We start from the raw sequence: 17,675 nt of genomic DNA on the forward strand, positions 1-17,675 counted from the left end.
TGGATGACCATTTTCATCAAGGCACTGTATGAAAGCAGAGGCTGGGGAAGGCCAAACTTGATGTACCTGAAGGAGTAAGGAAAGAAACATGTCCATGAAGCAGCTGCTGACTGCAAAAAGTTTGCATTTTTCCTGAGAAATGATCAGTCAGGGAAGAGTTAAACTGACACCTTCTCTGGCATCTACCTGCATTTGCAAATAAATCAGCCATAAGAACAACTTAGACAGCCTCCTCCTACATGGCTTCTCCACTAAAAGACGTGGGAGAACGGCAGTGGCACTGCCTGTTTTGCTGCAACCCTGTTGGTATTTCAGGTATTGTGCGGAATTTCACCGGGTCCTGTGCAGATTATGGTGCTTTCAGTGCAATGTTAGGCTGATTCTGAGAACTTACATTGACATCACAAGCTGCTCTGCTGGAGATGGCTTGAACTCCATGTTCAAGCCCACATTTGTGGCTTGGTGCTGCAGGTTAGACAGTGTTTCAAACAGGCCACAGTGTAGCAGCACCTGCTGCAGAAAATGTGAGGATAATGTACGTAGCAATGCTGTCTTCCCTGTCATTCTCAACAGAATACCAGCTGGAAGATGATTCCACTGATTTGCTTCCCTCCCTTTTGGGACAGCATTGATTTTGAAAAATTTTGCCATGTAAGGTCTTTATAATTCATTTTTTATATCAGTTCTGGATGTGAGTCTTCCTTATGCAGAGCTTGGAAATTAAACTTGCAGCATTTTTATTTGCAGAAAAAGGAAGCTGCTGATAAATCTGTATACATATGTGCCTCAGGAAAAGGGGCTTGGTTGGGAGGTGACAGGGTTAATCTAGCAGCACACAGGAGAGAATCAACACTTTTTTGTGCCACATATCTTGACTTATTCCATGATTATGCCCCTTTAGATTTAAGACTCTTTCCAACCAGCTTGCTACCAGCCAACCCATCCATGTATGGACTGCAGACACTGCAGCAGTAAGTACTACACAGTCAAAAACATTTGAAATAGCAAAGCAAAACAACTTCATAGAGCTAAACCAAAATGTCCATCTCAGCAGTACAGGACTGTTCTTTACAGGTAAGTCTTTACTGTTAACAAACCCAAACAGCCACATCTGAAAGTAATTGCTTGACATCTAGAGATCTGCTCCTACTGTAAGACCACAAGACCAAATACTGCTCTGAAGGTTATTGGTATCAAACAAAACAATTGTAAGGATTGTTATTGCTATCAAACCAAAACAACTGTAAGCATTTTGGAGAGCCATATCTCAAGGAAATAAATCACTCCTGCTGTTCTGAATGTGTCAGGTCGCTGTGCCTGCAATAGGGAGTTGCTCTGTTCACACACATAGCTCCAGCACAACAGGCTGGAGCATCCAGCACTGGGGCTGCTGCATACATACCCATGTATTTGCAATTGTAGAGCAATTGTATTTGCAATTGTAGAGCAGCCAGCTGCTGGATGCCAGGCATTTGGAAAAGCACTTGATAGCCGTGGCAATACACAGTTGTCTCCCTGAGCTTTTCTTACGGGACAGAGGATCAAATTGCATAATATATAAAAAATCCTATATTATAAAGGATATCTGGCAATGACAATGTTGCCTCATAGACCCTGGCTATCCTGTTGGAATGGGAACCAAAAATCTGGACCCTGTAGGCTCATATCTTGAGTTAAATTGTAACTGTTAGACAGATGCTAACCCAGGTCCTCTGGGAAAGAAAGTAGGGATGTAACAGAGAACAGAATTTGTCTTTCAAGAGTTTGGAAAGCCAAATTCTACACAATGCAGAGTGTTTACTATCTGCTGCTGACTCTGCCAGCAAAGGACAAGCTGTTTATTCTATTGTCGCTCTGTTTCCCATGTATACACTAGAGATTATCCACTTACCACTGCTGAAACACACTTGGAGGTTGTAAATTGGAAACTTCTGGATGACAGGTCAGTAACTGTGATTTTGACTGTAGCAGCCCATGCAAACCTGGATTAAACTTTGTGGCAGGTGCAGTTGAAATACAGGATGCAAAACCAGAGCATGTCCTGAACAGTGTGCAAACATAGTTCTAGTCTGCACATGGTACAGAAGCTAGAGAGGGAATACTGAAGTATTTCTTAATAATTTATTGAAGTATTAAATTACTGGGCATATTAATTTCTATGTTGAACATATCAGGTCAGGGTCTGACGTTTTTGCAAGTCCTATTTTCTAGTTCAGGAGTCGGTTTTACTGCTGAGTTCCAACATGAGTTGGGAAAATGATAGTGTTTTTCTACCTCTTTGAAAAAATAATTGTTTCTGTGAATCAACTTGAGCTGGAGTCAGTGCATCAAATCCTTAATGTTCCTTCACTGCTTTTCTCTGAAACTCATGGTGTGCCTGGATGTGACTACATGAGTTTAGATGGCAGTCTCAGTGCTCCTGGGGTGCCTGGGAGTATGAGTCTGGATCTGCATTCCTCCAGAATGTTTCCTTTACACAGCAGAAACAAAGGGTAGAGGCAATTCCATCCATCGGCAGAAGAAAAGTCCTCCTAAAAAGGAAGGCAGGGAGTGTTTCAGAGAAGCAATCTCTCCTTATCAAAATCCTTCCCCCTTCCCAAGATGGAAGGCTTTTAAACCTCTGTGCTGCAATCCAGACTGCCAGGAGCTCCTGTCCTGCCACTGCTGCGCTGTTACTGTGGGCAGGACCAAGAAGCCTTTGCATCTTTAAAGCACTCATGCCTAATTTGTGGGGCTCTTCCTTGAAGATCTGGCCAGATCTGGCAACCTTGCCAACATGACACCTTTTTTGGAGTTAAACAGGACAAGGTAGTTCTACTTACACATTACCTGGTCTCTGATTGTCGAGATTTAGGCTAACTGGGGAGGAGGGCATGTGAACAATGTTCCTGCCTCTGCCTTTGTCAGCTGTCGCTGCCTTGCCAGTGGTCAGTTCCTGTGAAGCTGAACAGCTTGGGTTTGAGTTTAGGGAAGATGAAATTGTGCTGCAGCTATCCAGAAGTCAGTGTTTCAAAATCCAGGCCTTCAAAAGACTGGCTCGAAAACCCTGCCAATTTAGGGGCTGTAGTTACTAATTCTGTTATTTTGAATTTGTAGTCTGCCCTCCTGTCACGCTCGGGAACGCTCTCCAAAGTCAGAGTGTGCTTTAAAAAAAAAAATCATAGCTGCTATTATTATTATATTAAACATAACTGGAGATTCCCATATGCTGCCGTGCCTCCGGGAGGTGGCCCCGAAGGGGAACGCCGTACTCGGGCAGGAATGGCAGTGACAGAGGCGCTCGCAGGATGGGAAGGAGCCGCGAGGTCACTCGTTGCTCGGGGCGGGGGGGACCCGCCGGCGGGGCAGTGCCCGGGGCGGGGGCAAACGAGGCGGGGGTGGGTGCACAGAGCCCCGGCGGGGCGCGGGGTGGCGCGGCCGGGGCGCCCCAGCCCGGTGCGGACCCGGGGGCGGCGGGACCGGCGGGGGGGCGCGGAGCCGGGCGCATGCGCTGCGGCGGCGGGGCGGTGGGGGCCGGGGCGGCGCGGGGGGCCGGAGGGAGGGAGGGAGCGGGCGGGGAGGAGGCTGGGCCGGGCCGGGCCGCCTATTTGAGGGAAAGTAGCGCTCGGCGGGTGCTCAGTGCCGGCCGCCGCGGAGAGGCAGCGGGCGAGCGGCCGCCGGTCGGTGCCCGCAGCCGGCGCGGCGCTGCCCCCCTGCCGAGGACCGCCGCGCTCGTCGCACGAGTGGCGGCGGGGGGAGCCGCCCCGCGGGGCCGCCTCTGCCCCTTCCCCGCCGCGCCGTTAATGGAAACATGGCGATGGCGGCTCCGACCGGCAGCGCGGCGCCCGTCGCCCCGGCCCTCTGCGGCCACCTGGCCCTGCTGCTGCTCCTCGCCGCCCCCGCCGCCCACGGCTACAGCTTCCCCCAGCAGCACACGTAAGTGCCGCCGCCCCGGCCGGTACCCCCCGCCCCGCGGCTCGGCTCGGCCCGGCGCGGTGGCGCATCGCGGGGCCGCCCCGGGGCCTGCGGGGGAGCGGCGGCGGCGGCGGCGGGGCCGCGGCGGGCGCTGCCGGTGCCGGCGGCCGGCGCCGCGCTGGATGCGGGCGGGCGCGGGGGTCTCTGCCCGCTCCCCGCCGGAGCGGCGGGTTGAGGAACGGACCCAAAGTTGCTGGAAAGCACAAACTTCCCCGGCGGGTGCCGGTCCGCAGGGCGGCTGTTGGAGCCTTAATGTGGCGAGAGGGGGGAAAGACCAAAAAGGACTTATTTTCCAACCCCCCCCATCCTCGTTTCAAGCACACAATATGGTACCCACAACCGACCGTGCACACCGGAGTTGGAGCATAAACTAATAATAGCTGGATAGTTCCACAGGCTATCCGAGCTGGCGGGTCTTCTTCTCCATCCTTCTTGAGCGACTAAAATTGACTGTAATCTACTGAAAGAGAGTCGGAGAGCGGCTCGTTTGGGTGAGGGGGTGGGGGACTGGAGAGTCGCTGCAGGAAGGATATAAATAGATTTTTTTTGAAGAAGAAGAAATTGCTTTAGAAGTTAATGTTTGGGAATATTTTCTAACAGGGATGGCTCTCTTGCCTACCGTGGTAACCCTAAACCTGTCCCTCTCCACACATTCACGGGAAACCTTGATGAGATGTATTTTAAGAGGCTGTCATCTCCGTTATGAATTGCTGAGGTTTGTTGACACAAAACTGAAAAAAATCCAGATGGTTCAAAGTAAAGGCTGACACCGTGTCCTTACAGTCTGCATTTCTGAAGGTGGGGAAAAGATTTCAATGACATAGAGTTAATAATAGCAGTGTTGCCCTTAACTTCGTGCTGCCCCAGTGGATGTGCACTGCTTTATGTCACAGTTGTCTTGTCATTTGTGATTTGCTTAAGAATAGAAACACATTATATATATATATGTCATAGGAAGTAGTTTTGAAAGCCTTTTAGATTAGTGTCTTTGATCTCAAAGTACGTTTTTGCAAGCATGTAGTCAGGCCTTCTGAAAAGAAGGCTTATCGGCAGAAGAAACAGTGTTGTTTATTTGGGAGAGCTGTAGCTTATTGTGTTAATATCTGCCTTCACCAAAGGCATGGTTGCTTATTCTGAAATCCTTCCCATTCTGACAGATTCCTTCTGGATTCTTTTGGGGCATGTATTCATATTTTTAAATATCTTTGACCTTTGGGAGCTGATGGGTTCCCTTTTCTTGCTGTCACGTAAATACAGAAATTCTTCAGAATAAGACCCTGAGAAATGTCTACCTACAGGGGGAGGAGAGGAAAGGGAACGTGCCAGTTTTCCTCCAAGTACCACAGCCTTATGGCCTCATCCAGCCTTGCTCTTCTATGAACAATCTCTGCTTCCATGAGACTGCCTGAAGAAGCAAAGGGGATTCTGTACGTGATGAAGCACAGCTCAAGTTTGTGGGATGTTTTTGATATTTCTGCAGCTTTTCATGGATTGCAAGTTGTTGCATTCGCTTATTAAGTTCAGAACACAGTATCAATTTATAGAATAAATTTCTTTTGGGTACCGGTTTGTGAGTCAAAGCTGTGTTTTCTTTCTAGCAGCAGAAAGTTTTATAAGAAAGTTCTTCTACTGAGAGAGACATAAAAAGGCTTGTAAGTTGTAAATAATGTGCTTGCATTCCATCACCCTATGAGCTATGTTAGTCTAATAAACCATGCCAGCTTTTTAACCAAAGCAGTTTTATTCCACTTAATTTGGAGGGGTTTGCTAGAATAGATTGTGTTAGCTCTGTGCTTTCTTATCTGAGGCTTTATCAGAGGCAAGATAAGCAAAACCTGAAGCTATTGGCAAAGATCCATAATTTCTTGCAAATATAGAGGAATAGTCCTGAAAAGGCCACTAATTCTGTGTGTGTGCCTCTGGTGGGAATTAATGCTGTCTGGCTGCATCTGGAGAAGATACACAGAAGGGACTCAAGACCTCAACCTGACCTGATACCTTCTTCCTTGTTTGGTTCCCCTCATGACCTGTTCTGTGAACCCAGAGAAGAGAGGAGTGATGAATGGATAATTGATGATGATGCACAATTGCTGGGCAGTAGGTTAATGCTGTAACCTGTGGGCTGAAATGCCTGGTGAGCTCTGCCCTAGGGCTGCTGTGATTATTTGTTTCTTGAGAAGGAAATACTTAATGGGAGCAAAGAGTGCGATGGTAACTGGCTCCACGGCTTGAACAATCCCCTGTAATTGACTGTTCCCCCCTGAGTAGTTACCTGTTTGCACCCTTCCTGATTTTAAAGAGGCTGGATATAACTTAATTTTTTGGGCAGATTTACCAGAAGCGAGTTTGAGTTTAGCTGATGGGATGTGCTGCTGAATTCTTCCCATTACCAGCTAATTTTCTCCTACTTTGGACAATGCACCCTTGTGAATGATTCAGAGCATTGATTAGAAACATGTTTGTCTTTAGAGGTTTTCTCTGTAAATCACTGAAGTCATTTTTTACTACAGGACTCCCAAAAACGAGGCTGCTTTTTTAAGCAGCCCCAGAACTGTTTCATTCTGGCAGGCAGCAGAGTGAATGATTAGGATATCTTGCCTAAGGGGGGGGAAGGAAGAAAATAAAGACCATTTTTGGTTTATTTTTTCTGTTTACAATTGTATTAATTATTGCCAGTGTGTTGATTCTTGGTTTTGTCCCTGATAAATCGTTGGTGTTCTACATTATCTCTCTCCTCCCGGGTAGCATGGTTTTAATCATCTTATGCTGAGCTAAGGAAAGCTCGGCTCAGCCAGTTGTCCAAAGGGGAATTTCTCATTGAGATTTAAAAAGCAAAATCCCAGATTGGAACAAACCCATTGGGGCGGGTGTGTTAGGTGATGGCCACTGACTGACAAGGCTCCTTTTAGGAACAGTCACGTACAAGAATGTGCATCTATGTGGGCAACGGGATTAATGGCTGTGGAAAGGAAGGCTGTTGGTTGCAGTTAATTTTTCTTTTAAATAGTACACAGAGGGATTCCTGTGGCAGCATGGTAACAACCTCTGTTTGAATTTCTGAGCAGTTTGATATGAGATAACCGAAAGCCTGGTCAGTCAGGGAAGTCCTGTACCTGGATTGCCATTGCCTCATGTCAGTGGAGATCGTGCACATGAGTGCTGGGGAATGTGGCTGCCACTGGGGAGCAGAACAGACCCCCTCCTCACTTTCCAGCAAGGTTTTTTGTCACTTGGACTTGAAAGAAAATTGCCATCTGCTAGAGGGTGGAGAGCCATTTGCTTCTTGTGAGGAAGCAGGTGTGTGCAGAATTGCTGCGTGTCTGCTTGGCTTCATCACTGCTCTGCAGGGCATCTCTGACCAGGCAGCAGAGGAGAAAGGTATGTCTGCAGGGGAAAGTGCCAGTGTGGTGTCCAGGGTCCAGTCCTGCTTTTCCAACAGGTTTAGCACTTGTCAGATGTAGCCAGTTGTTTAGGGCAGCAGACTGGAGGTGTTACCCCTGTTCCTGTCAGATAGTGGGCAGTGAAGACTCCTGCTCAGAGCAGTAAGGCTTAATATCTTCCTGTCACCCCTGGAAGGTGGGCCTGAGGCTGCCTCTTCCAAATTAGTTGCTTCTTTGTAGCAGATTTTGATTTGTACTTGTCATTTCACCCCAAATGAGGTTAATGATGCTGGTAGTGATAGCACATCTGGGCTAGCAGGGCTTGAAATAAATAACTCTATTAGGACTGGATCATTTAGAGTTTGCAGAATGCCATTTAGGGGAAGCTCCTTCTCTTGTTCTACTGACCACCTGCTGTACAGTTGGAAAATCTCTTCCAGTTATGGTTTTGATGCTTGGCATTGGAACTTGTCTGGAAAGGAGCAAAGAAGCTGGGAGATGGCCCTGCTTGTCTTCTGCTGTGCTCCACTAAGCAGAGAGACAGCTCCCTGGGAGGGCAATCTACCACCAGGAGTGACTGACAGATCCTGGCCCTCCGTCCCTGTGAGGGCTGAGCAGCTTCTGTGACAATTTGTACTCAGTGGAGGCACAAATCCCCAGTGTCCCTGCAACAGCCCTGTGCAGGCTGTGCTTAGTGGCAGAAACCACTTTTGAGGTGTGCAGAGGCACCCTGAACTTCCCAGAGGTAAAAGAAGAGCCTCACAAAGAGGAACAAATGTTTTTTAAAAGCCATTTGCAATATTTCTTGCTATTTAAAAACAAATTTCTCCATTCCTGTTACCATTTCTGAGTGCTTCTTTCTCACATAGAGGAAGAGCAGAGCATTGCTGCTTTCTTGCCTGTGACACCTTAACACCGTGACCTGCCTGCACTCATCCCCTTCAAGATTGTGGCTTCAGGAGTTTGAGTTTTTCAACTGTAAACATTTAGAAATTGTTAATTGAAATTCTCTTGAGAAAGCGTGTGTGTTCCCACTGAAATCAATAAGGCTCCTGCACACAGACCTGAGGGTAGAAATGGGCTCCTGCTTGGTGTTTGACAGGCAGAGTTCAGCAGCTTTGTTGTAAAGAGGCTTTGTGTGCTTGTGTGCGTGTGTGCAACAGCTCCTGAAAAGCTGAAGGTGGTTCCGGAGGGTCTGAATGGAAACCTGAACGTCTATCCTTGAACGAGCTGCCTGGTGTTTGGCTTCAAAAGCCACCAGAACGGCTCTCGAGAGCTCGCGTGCTGGAGCATCTGCACGCTGCAACGTGGAACACATGCACCCGCTGTACCAGTCAGACAATGCTTTTTTCAGCCAATGAAATACTCAAGTGAGATGAAATAAAAGCAAAAGTCAAAAATTACCGAGCAACATACTTGAGTGAAATATTCAGTAAGAAAGGAGCGCATCTGAACGCTTCGATATTTACTTTTCTAGGAGCCTCTTGAAAGCAAAATGTGTTTTGTTAGCTAAATTTTTTTTCCTCTCTGGGGTGTTGGTACTAGTTTGTTGTTTTAGAGCAGTTCCTGTAATCCAGCCTTCATCCTCGAGTTTATTATTGCTGGGTTGCATGGGGAATGGGGTTGTACAAATTGTTGTTACTGGAGAGTCAGTTTCTGTCAACAAGCTATTGGCATGGTTTTCTTTAGGTTGAATTATTTGATCTTTTGCAGAATGCATGTAGATTTTCTTCATTACTTTGACAGTTTTCCTACAGCCCTTCCCATTCTGTCTCAGCCATTATCTTTTGGTCATAAATACAATGAGAACTAAAAGGTGGTTATGCAGACCAAAGGATTCATTCTGCCTCTGTAAAGCAAATGGTTTCTCGAATTGACTGATGCGTGAGTGGTGGGGATATTTAACCAGATGAGCTTGTGACGGGTGAAAGGGCTGCAGGGCAGGAGACGCAAGGATCTGAACGCAGTCAGGCCAGACAAAGGGTGCACGGTCTGTGGTTTCTGTATCTATTCATTAACTCATCACAAGGTCGTTATCCTTGCTTGTGATTAGGCTACCGTGCCACCTCCTCGGATGCTGCTGCTCAGTCTGGTGGTGGACGGGGCAGGAGCTGTTGTACAGCACAGCTTCTCCCAAGGCTGTGAGACTGCCTTTCAGGAGAACCAGGATCAATTCTCCTCCCGCACGTCTAGTTGGGACTGAGAACTCCAGAGGAGATAATTGCTGACAGCAATCAGATTGGGTGCTAAATGCCATATAAGCCATCTAGGTCAATAATGATGGTAAAGCCTTGGGCACAGTTGTCAAAACAGCAGTTGAGTTTGCCTATCTCTTTGTGCAGCGACACCGCTGATTGTGCGTAGAGTTAAACACAATAAATACAGGATGCAACATGATTTTTAGCTCTGGTGTGTGTCAAAATCCCTGAAGTTCTTGCAATGAAAAGGATTTCTATAATAAGAATGGCTCTTGCCTCCCTCGACCTTGTTCCTTCTTTCGTTGTCCTTGAAGAGTGGGGATGGAGCTGTGCTTTCTATGGACGAGGCTGGAGCTACGTCTGCACCAGTGGGTTTCTGTTATGAATCCCCTGAAGCCCTGGGTAGACTTTGGGTATCCTTGGCTTCTGCTGGTGTGAAAACTGTTCTACCCTTTCCCACAGTGACACTTGGGGAATTCCTGAATCAATATGGGTTGTGCCTACAGTGAGTATCACTGTGATAGAAAACCCGGAGTGATGCAGTACAAAGGCACGTTAATTTACCTGACAAAGGTTGTCTATCTTGAATTAATTATGAGGTTTCACAGCACACTAGTAAATTTTGTAAAAGCAATGGAGTCCTGGTAATGTGAGCCTCTTCACTGCAGCTTCCGTAGTGGAGTTGTTCTGAGGTGGTACAGGAGGTGGGGGATGGAGGAGGAGGAAGAAATAGGCAGCAAGTGGAGGGATAGAGAGAGACTGCTGTTTTCATGTGCAAATGATGAGGTGTACAGAGCAATGAAGTGCGAATTAGTTAGATCACGCTGTGCATTGGAGCAAAAAGTGTAGTGTTAGAAAGCAGCCTATGCTTCAGGGAAGGGTGGGGGGTGGAAAGGATGGGGAGTACAGACACAAGGAGAGAGCAGGGTGAAAATCTCATGACCAAAATACTGGCTGCTTCCCATCTGTAGAAATGCTGTTTGCAGGAGTAGTTTGGTTAAAGTACATACTCACTTTGGTGAGATTTTCTTACCGGAGTTCCAGTAAAAGAAGACTCAAGCCAGAGGTGGTCAGGCTTTTCTGTGGCATTCAGCAACTGAGAGACTTGGAAGTGTGCAGAGCACGTGGCTGTTGACCAGAGATGTTTGCTCAGGATAACCTGGAACATGTGTGTCCACAGGAGCATGAAGTCAGTGTTGTCTAACACAGAGAGCAAGGCAGTAAGAGTCGGAGTCGTGGCAGCAGTGCGTGGGCTTGCTTCAATCCCTGCTGCAACACCATTTCAGTGCTAAAAGTTAGTGCTGCAGCACAGGTTCAGTCTGGCTGCCACTGTGCACCTGATTTGTTGGTACACAGAGCCTGCCCTGTGCCTTTGGGCTTCTGAGGCTCTTGGCCTTGCAAGCACAAAGTTAGCCCTTAAACAGTCAAATTGGCGGAAAGAATTGGGAAAGTATTGTATCCATCTCTACTAAAGGAACAAATGAGGATATGATTCTCCTTATAAATACTAATGCCTCTCAACTAACTCAGAGAGGCACAGAGCTGGGTCCTGCAACTTTTGTCCCAAGCTGCCAGTTTGCTGTCAGGCTCTGTTTCTTCTCCAGCGGGCACTTAATATTCTGCAGTCCAGAAGAATCCCATATCTAAAGTCTGAGTTCACATTCATTCTCCAAACAGGAAAGCAAAACAAAGGGCATATATCTAAATAATTTTCAGAGCTAACCTTGTATAAGCTACTTACCCTTCAGAAATATATAAAGCTCTCAGTGATGTAATTTCTGTTGATCCAGAGATATTCTTTTATTTGAATTCTCACATCTATTAATTTTCATGTAATATCTCTCTATTGTGACTAATAAACACTTTCTGTACAGTATGAAACAGGGAGGATCATGAATGCAGTGCTTTGTTTGCATATCTAACGTATAGTGGGTTTTACAGGCAGGTTTTTGGCAGCTGTAATATGAACACCAAAATAGAGACAGACTTAAGCCAAGCAAAGCACCTAATGTTCAACTTTATCAGGTGTTGCAGATTGAGTCAGATTCTGGGCTGTGAGTGGTTGAACGTCTTTTTATTGCTCCATAACAAACTCAGTAGACCCAGAAGGAGCCGAAGTGCCATTTCCTCATGTCTGAGGTAGTCTTGTAAATTAGAGATCTCTGGTAAGTGTTCACTGTAGTGTCACATTCTTGGGATCAGTGTGCGTGGGAAGTATTGTGTGGACTCTTGTGCTTTCAGTACCTCTGCAGGGAAAGGGATGCCCCCTTGCCCAGGTGAAAGTTAACTTTCTGCAGCAGTGTGTTGTGCACACCAGGGGAAGAAAAGGGTGGAAGTAAAAGCATTTAATTATTCAAGGCCAGCAAGCTGAAAAGGGTTTCAGGACAGTGAGCTAGGCATGCCTCAAAGCTTCGTGGGCACTCCTCTGCTTTCCTCTTCTCCCCTGTTTGCTCTGGGAAGGAGGGTAGATTACATGAGTATGAAAAAAAAATAAATATTTTTCTCTTCATGCAGTTCTTATTTTTTATTTATTCTGGGTTTTTTTTGGCTGGAAAGTCTTAATAATTGTTGATCAGTGACCAAACTGATGACATTATTTTCCCTCCTACAGAATAACAGCACTTCAAAGAGCATAGACCAGAAGGGACCCTCTGTGTGTGTAGGGATGCTCTCATGCCCCCCCCTTGGCTGTGTGCTGGGGGATTTCTGATTGAGCCATTCCTGATGTTAGGCTCGTTACAATGCAGGAAAAAATTGCTGTTGTCAAGTCTTGTATGCTGTAGGTTTAAAAGCTGAGAATCGTCAAGAAATTGTCAAGATGCTGGGACAAATTCATCCCTTATGTAATGATGTTTGTGGGATTATGCCCAGGATAACTTTGAGGCCTTTGTTTTTTGACTTTTAAATATGGTGGTGCTTGTGGTTGCTTCTGGTGGGATTTTTATGGTGAGGTGGAGAAAAGAAATGCAGCTAACACATCTACTGTCTGCTGATGCTTTGGTCTCAGTTTCTAAGTAACCCCATTTAGCACCTGCCCGCCTGTTTGACCCAGCAGCAGAAATGTTGTGTTGGCATTTCTGACATCAATACCACCTTTTTACCCATCATCTTAAGGCTAAATTGAACCCTTCTGTGTCACTTGCTCCTTGCTATGTTTATTTGTTGTGATCTAGTCTTTACTGTAGAGAAAAATCCAACCAGCTCTGTCTCACCTCAGATGTCTGCTAGGTGCTTGGGGCTCTTTTTCATGCAAAGTGCCTCCTTCCACAGGTGAATTTACACCCTCCCTTTCCCCCTGCTTCCCTGTGCTCCCTGCCCAGACATGAGGACAGGGCAGCTGGGTATGAAAGGGCTCTGACAGCCACATTTTGACATGAGGTCTCACTTCAGCACTGTCAGTGCTGAACTTGCCCTTACCTTTTCCCCTCTTGCCCCTTGTCATGTCAGCCTCACTGGGGCCATGTTTCCTGGAGCAGGCAGTGTTACCAAGCCAGAGGTGAGGATGCATCCCAAGGCTGGTGCTCTGCATGGAGCATTGCCTGTGGCAGCACTGCTGTTTGGGAACCTTCTTTTTCTGCCCTTCTCCTCTCGACGCCATTCCAAGTGAATCCTTGTGCTGAAAGCACTGCTGGTTTGTGCAGTTTATGAATGTGATTATGTGTGCTGAAAGCAGCCTTGCCTTTTTTATTCCATAAAGGGCCTCTTAATAAATGTCACTTATTTGGGGACTCAGGCAGCTAAGTGCATGGCCAGTTACCTTTCCACTGGGGAGTGGCTGCCAGACCCCATCCTGTTCTCTGGAGTCACAGCTGACTGGTGGAAGAGCAGGTTGCAAGGAAAAAAATAGTGTTTTTATGGCAGTTGGCATAATACTTGACTTTCAGTCTTAATTAAATCTACTTATTGCTGGGTTTGTACCATTCCTGTTGTTCTCAGATCTCACTGGATAACATGAGAGCTCTTGTAACTGAAGTTGCTTTCAGAGAAAACCAAGCAGTTGCAGAAAGGAAGGGTGTAGTAAATGTTCCTGTCCTTCTTATGGAGGAATATCAGAATGATTGCAGTGTGGTGAAATGGGACCTGCTGCAGGTGAGATGCTCCAGCTGCATTAATGAGATGCTGAGGCCTGTGTTGGGGCCACAAGTAATGTGTGGACCTGCAGTTTCTCTGTGTAACAGCCAATGTTAGATGAAGGATTCATCTAGCTCTGCAAGGTCTGGTGCTTCAGGGCTGGGTGGAATTGGTGGCCAGAGCCCTGTTTCATCCTGCAACTGCCAACCTGCAGTCCTGAATCGCAGTTGAACTGCTCTGAAGTTTGTGATGTTCATTGCACAGAAGTCCAGATCCCATGAGCAAAGAGAGGACTGTTCCAAGTATATTCTATTTTTTGTGTCTCATTTTCCACATGAAACTAACCTTGCTTCCTCATTTGGCTTGGTTACAGTATTTATTACAATGACATTCCTCCTCATTTTTTTTCCTACTGCTATGATATTGAGGTTTAATATTTATCTTCTAATAGTTTCTGAGTAGCAGAGTGCTTGCATTACTGGCAGTGATGTATAGTTAATCCTGAGCACAGATAGCTGTGAGAAGTCCAGACGGACTTCAGCCCTCAGTGGCATGCTTGAGAGTGAGGAAATTAGCTTGGAAATTGCTGTTTGTTAAAATTGCTTCTGTGTTAATCTTGCTGTGATACCACAGCTTCTGGCAGTATATGGGTTAGCAAGATGGTTGTGGCTGAGAATGAGGGCAGGTTCTCACTTTAAAAGAGTCTCAGCAAAGACCTTGTCTTGCACCTTTGCTCTGAGGAGGTTTACACTGAGGAATGTGGCCCATTTTTCAATTGCCAGGCCGATCTTCCAGGTGTTTTCTTATCCCCAGTTGACCTTCTGGCCTACTTTCTGTCCACTGTGTGTTAAAAGGGGACCAACCTGTCATTCTTGGCGAGCATCAGGAGCAGAGCCTGTGCCTCAGGCTTGTTCCCTGGGGAGACAGGTAATTCTTTCATGAGGCCTTGGGACTGTCCCCCCTCCCATCCCCTCTCCATTGCACTGTGAGCATCTTGTCCTGCTCTCCATCTTCCATTCCTTGTTGTGAGCACTTGCATTTCCCTATTGCTCCTTTTGCTGATGAAACAAAGGCTTCAGGGACTCCAGTAAGTCAGTGGTGGAGCAGAAAATGCAACCAGATCACAGAATTCCTCCTCCTCTGTTCCTTTAAATGAATCCATGCTCTTAGTTGTGGGATAAATGTTTGTTCTACTATGTACTAACAAGACATCAGATTCAGATACAAGAACAGAAAACAGGGGCAGGGAGGTTTTGGACTCCAGGGAAAGTGTCTGTCCCTTTCTTTGGTGTTGGGAGGATGGGAACTGTCCTTGTGGATGAAAAGCTTCTCTGAAGGACACTGTTCTCTGGCAAATGCCTGAACATCAAAGCTTGGACAGTCGGAGGGCAAGAGGCTTTGCTGCTGAGTGCTCAGCACTGGACTTCTCCAAATTAAATGGGTGCCTTCTGCTGCATAAGCCCTATGTTGGCTCTTTGGACCATGTAAATTATGGATAGGCACCTTTCCCAAGAAATGCTCTCTTTAAAATTGTATTTTTGTGCTGATGAGGCACTCATTTAGAATTGGATCTTATGCTTATTGCCTCCTTGTGGCAAGTGCTCACCAGTGGGACCAGTTACTGGGCAAACTGTAGGGCTGTACCTCCTGACCACATTTAACCCCTTGGTCAGTACCTGAGATATCATCTGAACATTTCCTGTTCTCTATGTGTGTCTTGGAGAGAAATTCTGGAGGCCATTAAGCTGGGTAATTTACATGCTTCTTGAGCCTGTGCCTAGGGAAATATATTTCACAGGTAATTTCAAATCTTTTGGCGTGTGGAAGAAGTCATTATTCTAAACAGAAAGGGGCTGGTGATGTCACGGGCCCCATTGATAGGACTATATTAGAGACTGGGATTTTTCTCTCTTACAGGAAAGTGTCCAAGACATTCTATTCATGGGGTGTTGGGATGTCACGAGTTTTTGAATTTATTGTTGATGCTCATGTAGAAAAGCAGAAAAGAGAATTATTGCATAATCCTCAATTCTAGTTACATGTGAGCATAATGAGTGTGAGGGCTGGGAGCAAACCTGCTCTGGGGTACCCATAGGTGTGTGAGTTTCTTGCTTTGGTGTTCCAGTGCTGTCTTCCAAGGGCAGACATCAAAGTTAGCATCAGGAGATGAGTTGCAGTTTTGACTCTCCTCCCAAAGGTCTGTCTGGGTTTGAGACTACTGCTTCACCTTGGTAGATACATTCTCCCCTCCTGAAAAAGATGGAAAATATTATTGTTGGACATATTAGGAGGATTTGACAGTTTACTGTTGATCTTCCTTTTATGGGGTCCTCCAGGACAGGAGGTGAATTCTTTTCAGTGTGGAAAGCTGGCTGTGGCTGGAGATGGGGAAACTGAGCCTGACAGATCAGCATCCTTTCCATGCACAGCAAATCCTGTAGCACCTTCTGAGCATTTCCAGTAGGGTTCAGGCACGTCCATTTATGCAGATTTGTATCCTTTTCAGACGAACAGAACTTGTATTACTTTTCAGAGTGATATGTAGATGGTTTTTTTTCCCTGTGGAGGGAGCAGTCTTTGTCCCAGTTGGATGGGGAGAAGGAGAGAGGAGGTGACCTGTGAAAGCTGGCAGCTTCATCCCTGTTGCTTTTATGCTCTGGGTGATGCAGCAGTACTGGGACAAAACTGAACTGGGTTTCATGCATCCACTCTGTCTGCTTCAGAGCTTGTCTGGATGCCACCTTACAGCAGGAAAGGTCTTACAAACTGCTTTTAGATGTGTATCACAAAGTAGTGAGGTAATGGTATAAAATGCAGTAAACTGCTATTTTTTTTTTTAATGCTCTCCACCCCCACCCCTTTTTTCTTTTATTCCTAAAAGGACTAATACAATGAAGAGCTTCTACAAATGAAGGCAACTGCATTTGAAATAACAGGGTTCTGGGTGTTTGGCTGGTGAGAGATGCAATAAACGAGCATCGCTAAGTGCTTTATAATAACAATGATTACAATGCTCTCTTAGGAGCCAGGGACTCTCAGGTAGGGGGATGGTGTGGAGAGGGCTTGTTTAAGGTGGGGGGTTTAACTAGATAGACATCGAGTGACAGTGATGCCCAGAAACCCTTGCAGAATGTTATATATGGTGCTGTGAGAGGCTACTCCAAAAACCCCAGGAGACTTGGACTGACATGGTTTGAGGCTGAAGCAATGACAATGGATGCTCCTAAATAGCTTCTGGTAGCAGGAGGTCTTTGTGGCAGAGTTTAATGACATCTTTTCTTGGTAAGGAGGGAAGCTGTTGACACAAATTCAGCAGAATTCTGACTAGTCAGTAGTCCTCCAGCAAACTCCTGGCTTGTCTTTAAGTGATCAGATTGATTATTTGTGCCTGGTTTGTTTCTGATCAGTTGAAATCTGCCATGGACAGGGTGGATGCTGAAAGCAGTCCTCTAGTGTCAGGTGGCTGGTAAGAGTTTATATTGTGCTGGTGGCAGTTTGGCCACCTTTGTTTTGCTGCAGCTCTCCATAGTAGCGTGACTCTTCCTGACAGTAGGAGCATCACCAGGTGGAGAGTCTTGAGTGTTGGGAAGCTCTTTCTTGCCAGGGGCTCCAGTCAATCCTTAATTTCCTGTTTTCCTGCTGCAGCATCATATCTCCCTCACCCTTTGAGCAGCATGCTTAGCAAATGAGAGATGACTACAATGTATGTATTCAAAACTCAGTTCCAGCCATCAAGATGTGGCACCTCTTTATCATACTTTGTCCAGTATCTTGACCAGACTCTACAAAAATGACCCAAACAAGGGGAATTGTTTTCTTTGTCCAGTATCACACTATTTGAGTAGCCAGGAGGTGGTAGTTGTGAACTATTCTGAAGTCTTATAAAAGTCTGCATCAGCTTGGATGGTCCTGCTGTTGCTCAGCAGTGATGGAGGAGCACAGGGCAACTCATAGCATGTAATCATAAGGTTGTTTGCATGTGCTTTAGTGGGCAGTGTTCTGATGGCATGATAACGAAGCACTGCCTGCACTGTCATCTTTCAGCCATCCAGCCTGACATACTCAAATGACA

General features: G+C 46.4%; 1 protein-coding gene across 2 annotated transcripts in view; it reads left to right on the forward strand.

The window, feature by feature from the left end:
- Nucleotides 1–3,571: 3,571 nt before the first annotated feature.
- The window catches only part of CACNA2D2 (calcium voltage-gated channel auxiliary subunit alpha2delta 2), a 210,598-nt gene continuing 196,494 nt past the window's right edge, over nucleotides 3,572–17,675 (forward strand). For both annotated transcript variants that reach the window (XM_068201629.1, XM_068201630.1), the window contains exon 1: nucleotides 3,572–3,915. In XM_068201629.1, coding sequence (XP_068057730.1) covers nucleotides 3,791–3,915 — 125 coding nt within the window. In that variant the 5' untranslated portion in view covers nucleotides 3,572–3,790. The remainder of the gene's footprint in view (nucleotides 3,916–17,675) is intronic.

This window comes from Anomalospiza imberbis, chromosome 11, assembly GCF_031753505.1.
Source record: "Anomalospiza imberbis isolate Cuckoo-Finch-1a 21T00152 chromosome 11, ASM3175350v1, whole genome shotgun sequence".
Classification (NCBI taxonomy): domain Eukaryota; kingdom Metazoa; phylum Chordata; class Aves; order Passeriformes; family Viduidae; genus Anomalospiza; species Anomalospiza imberbis.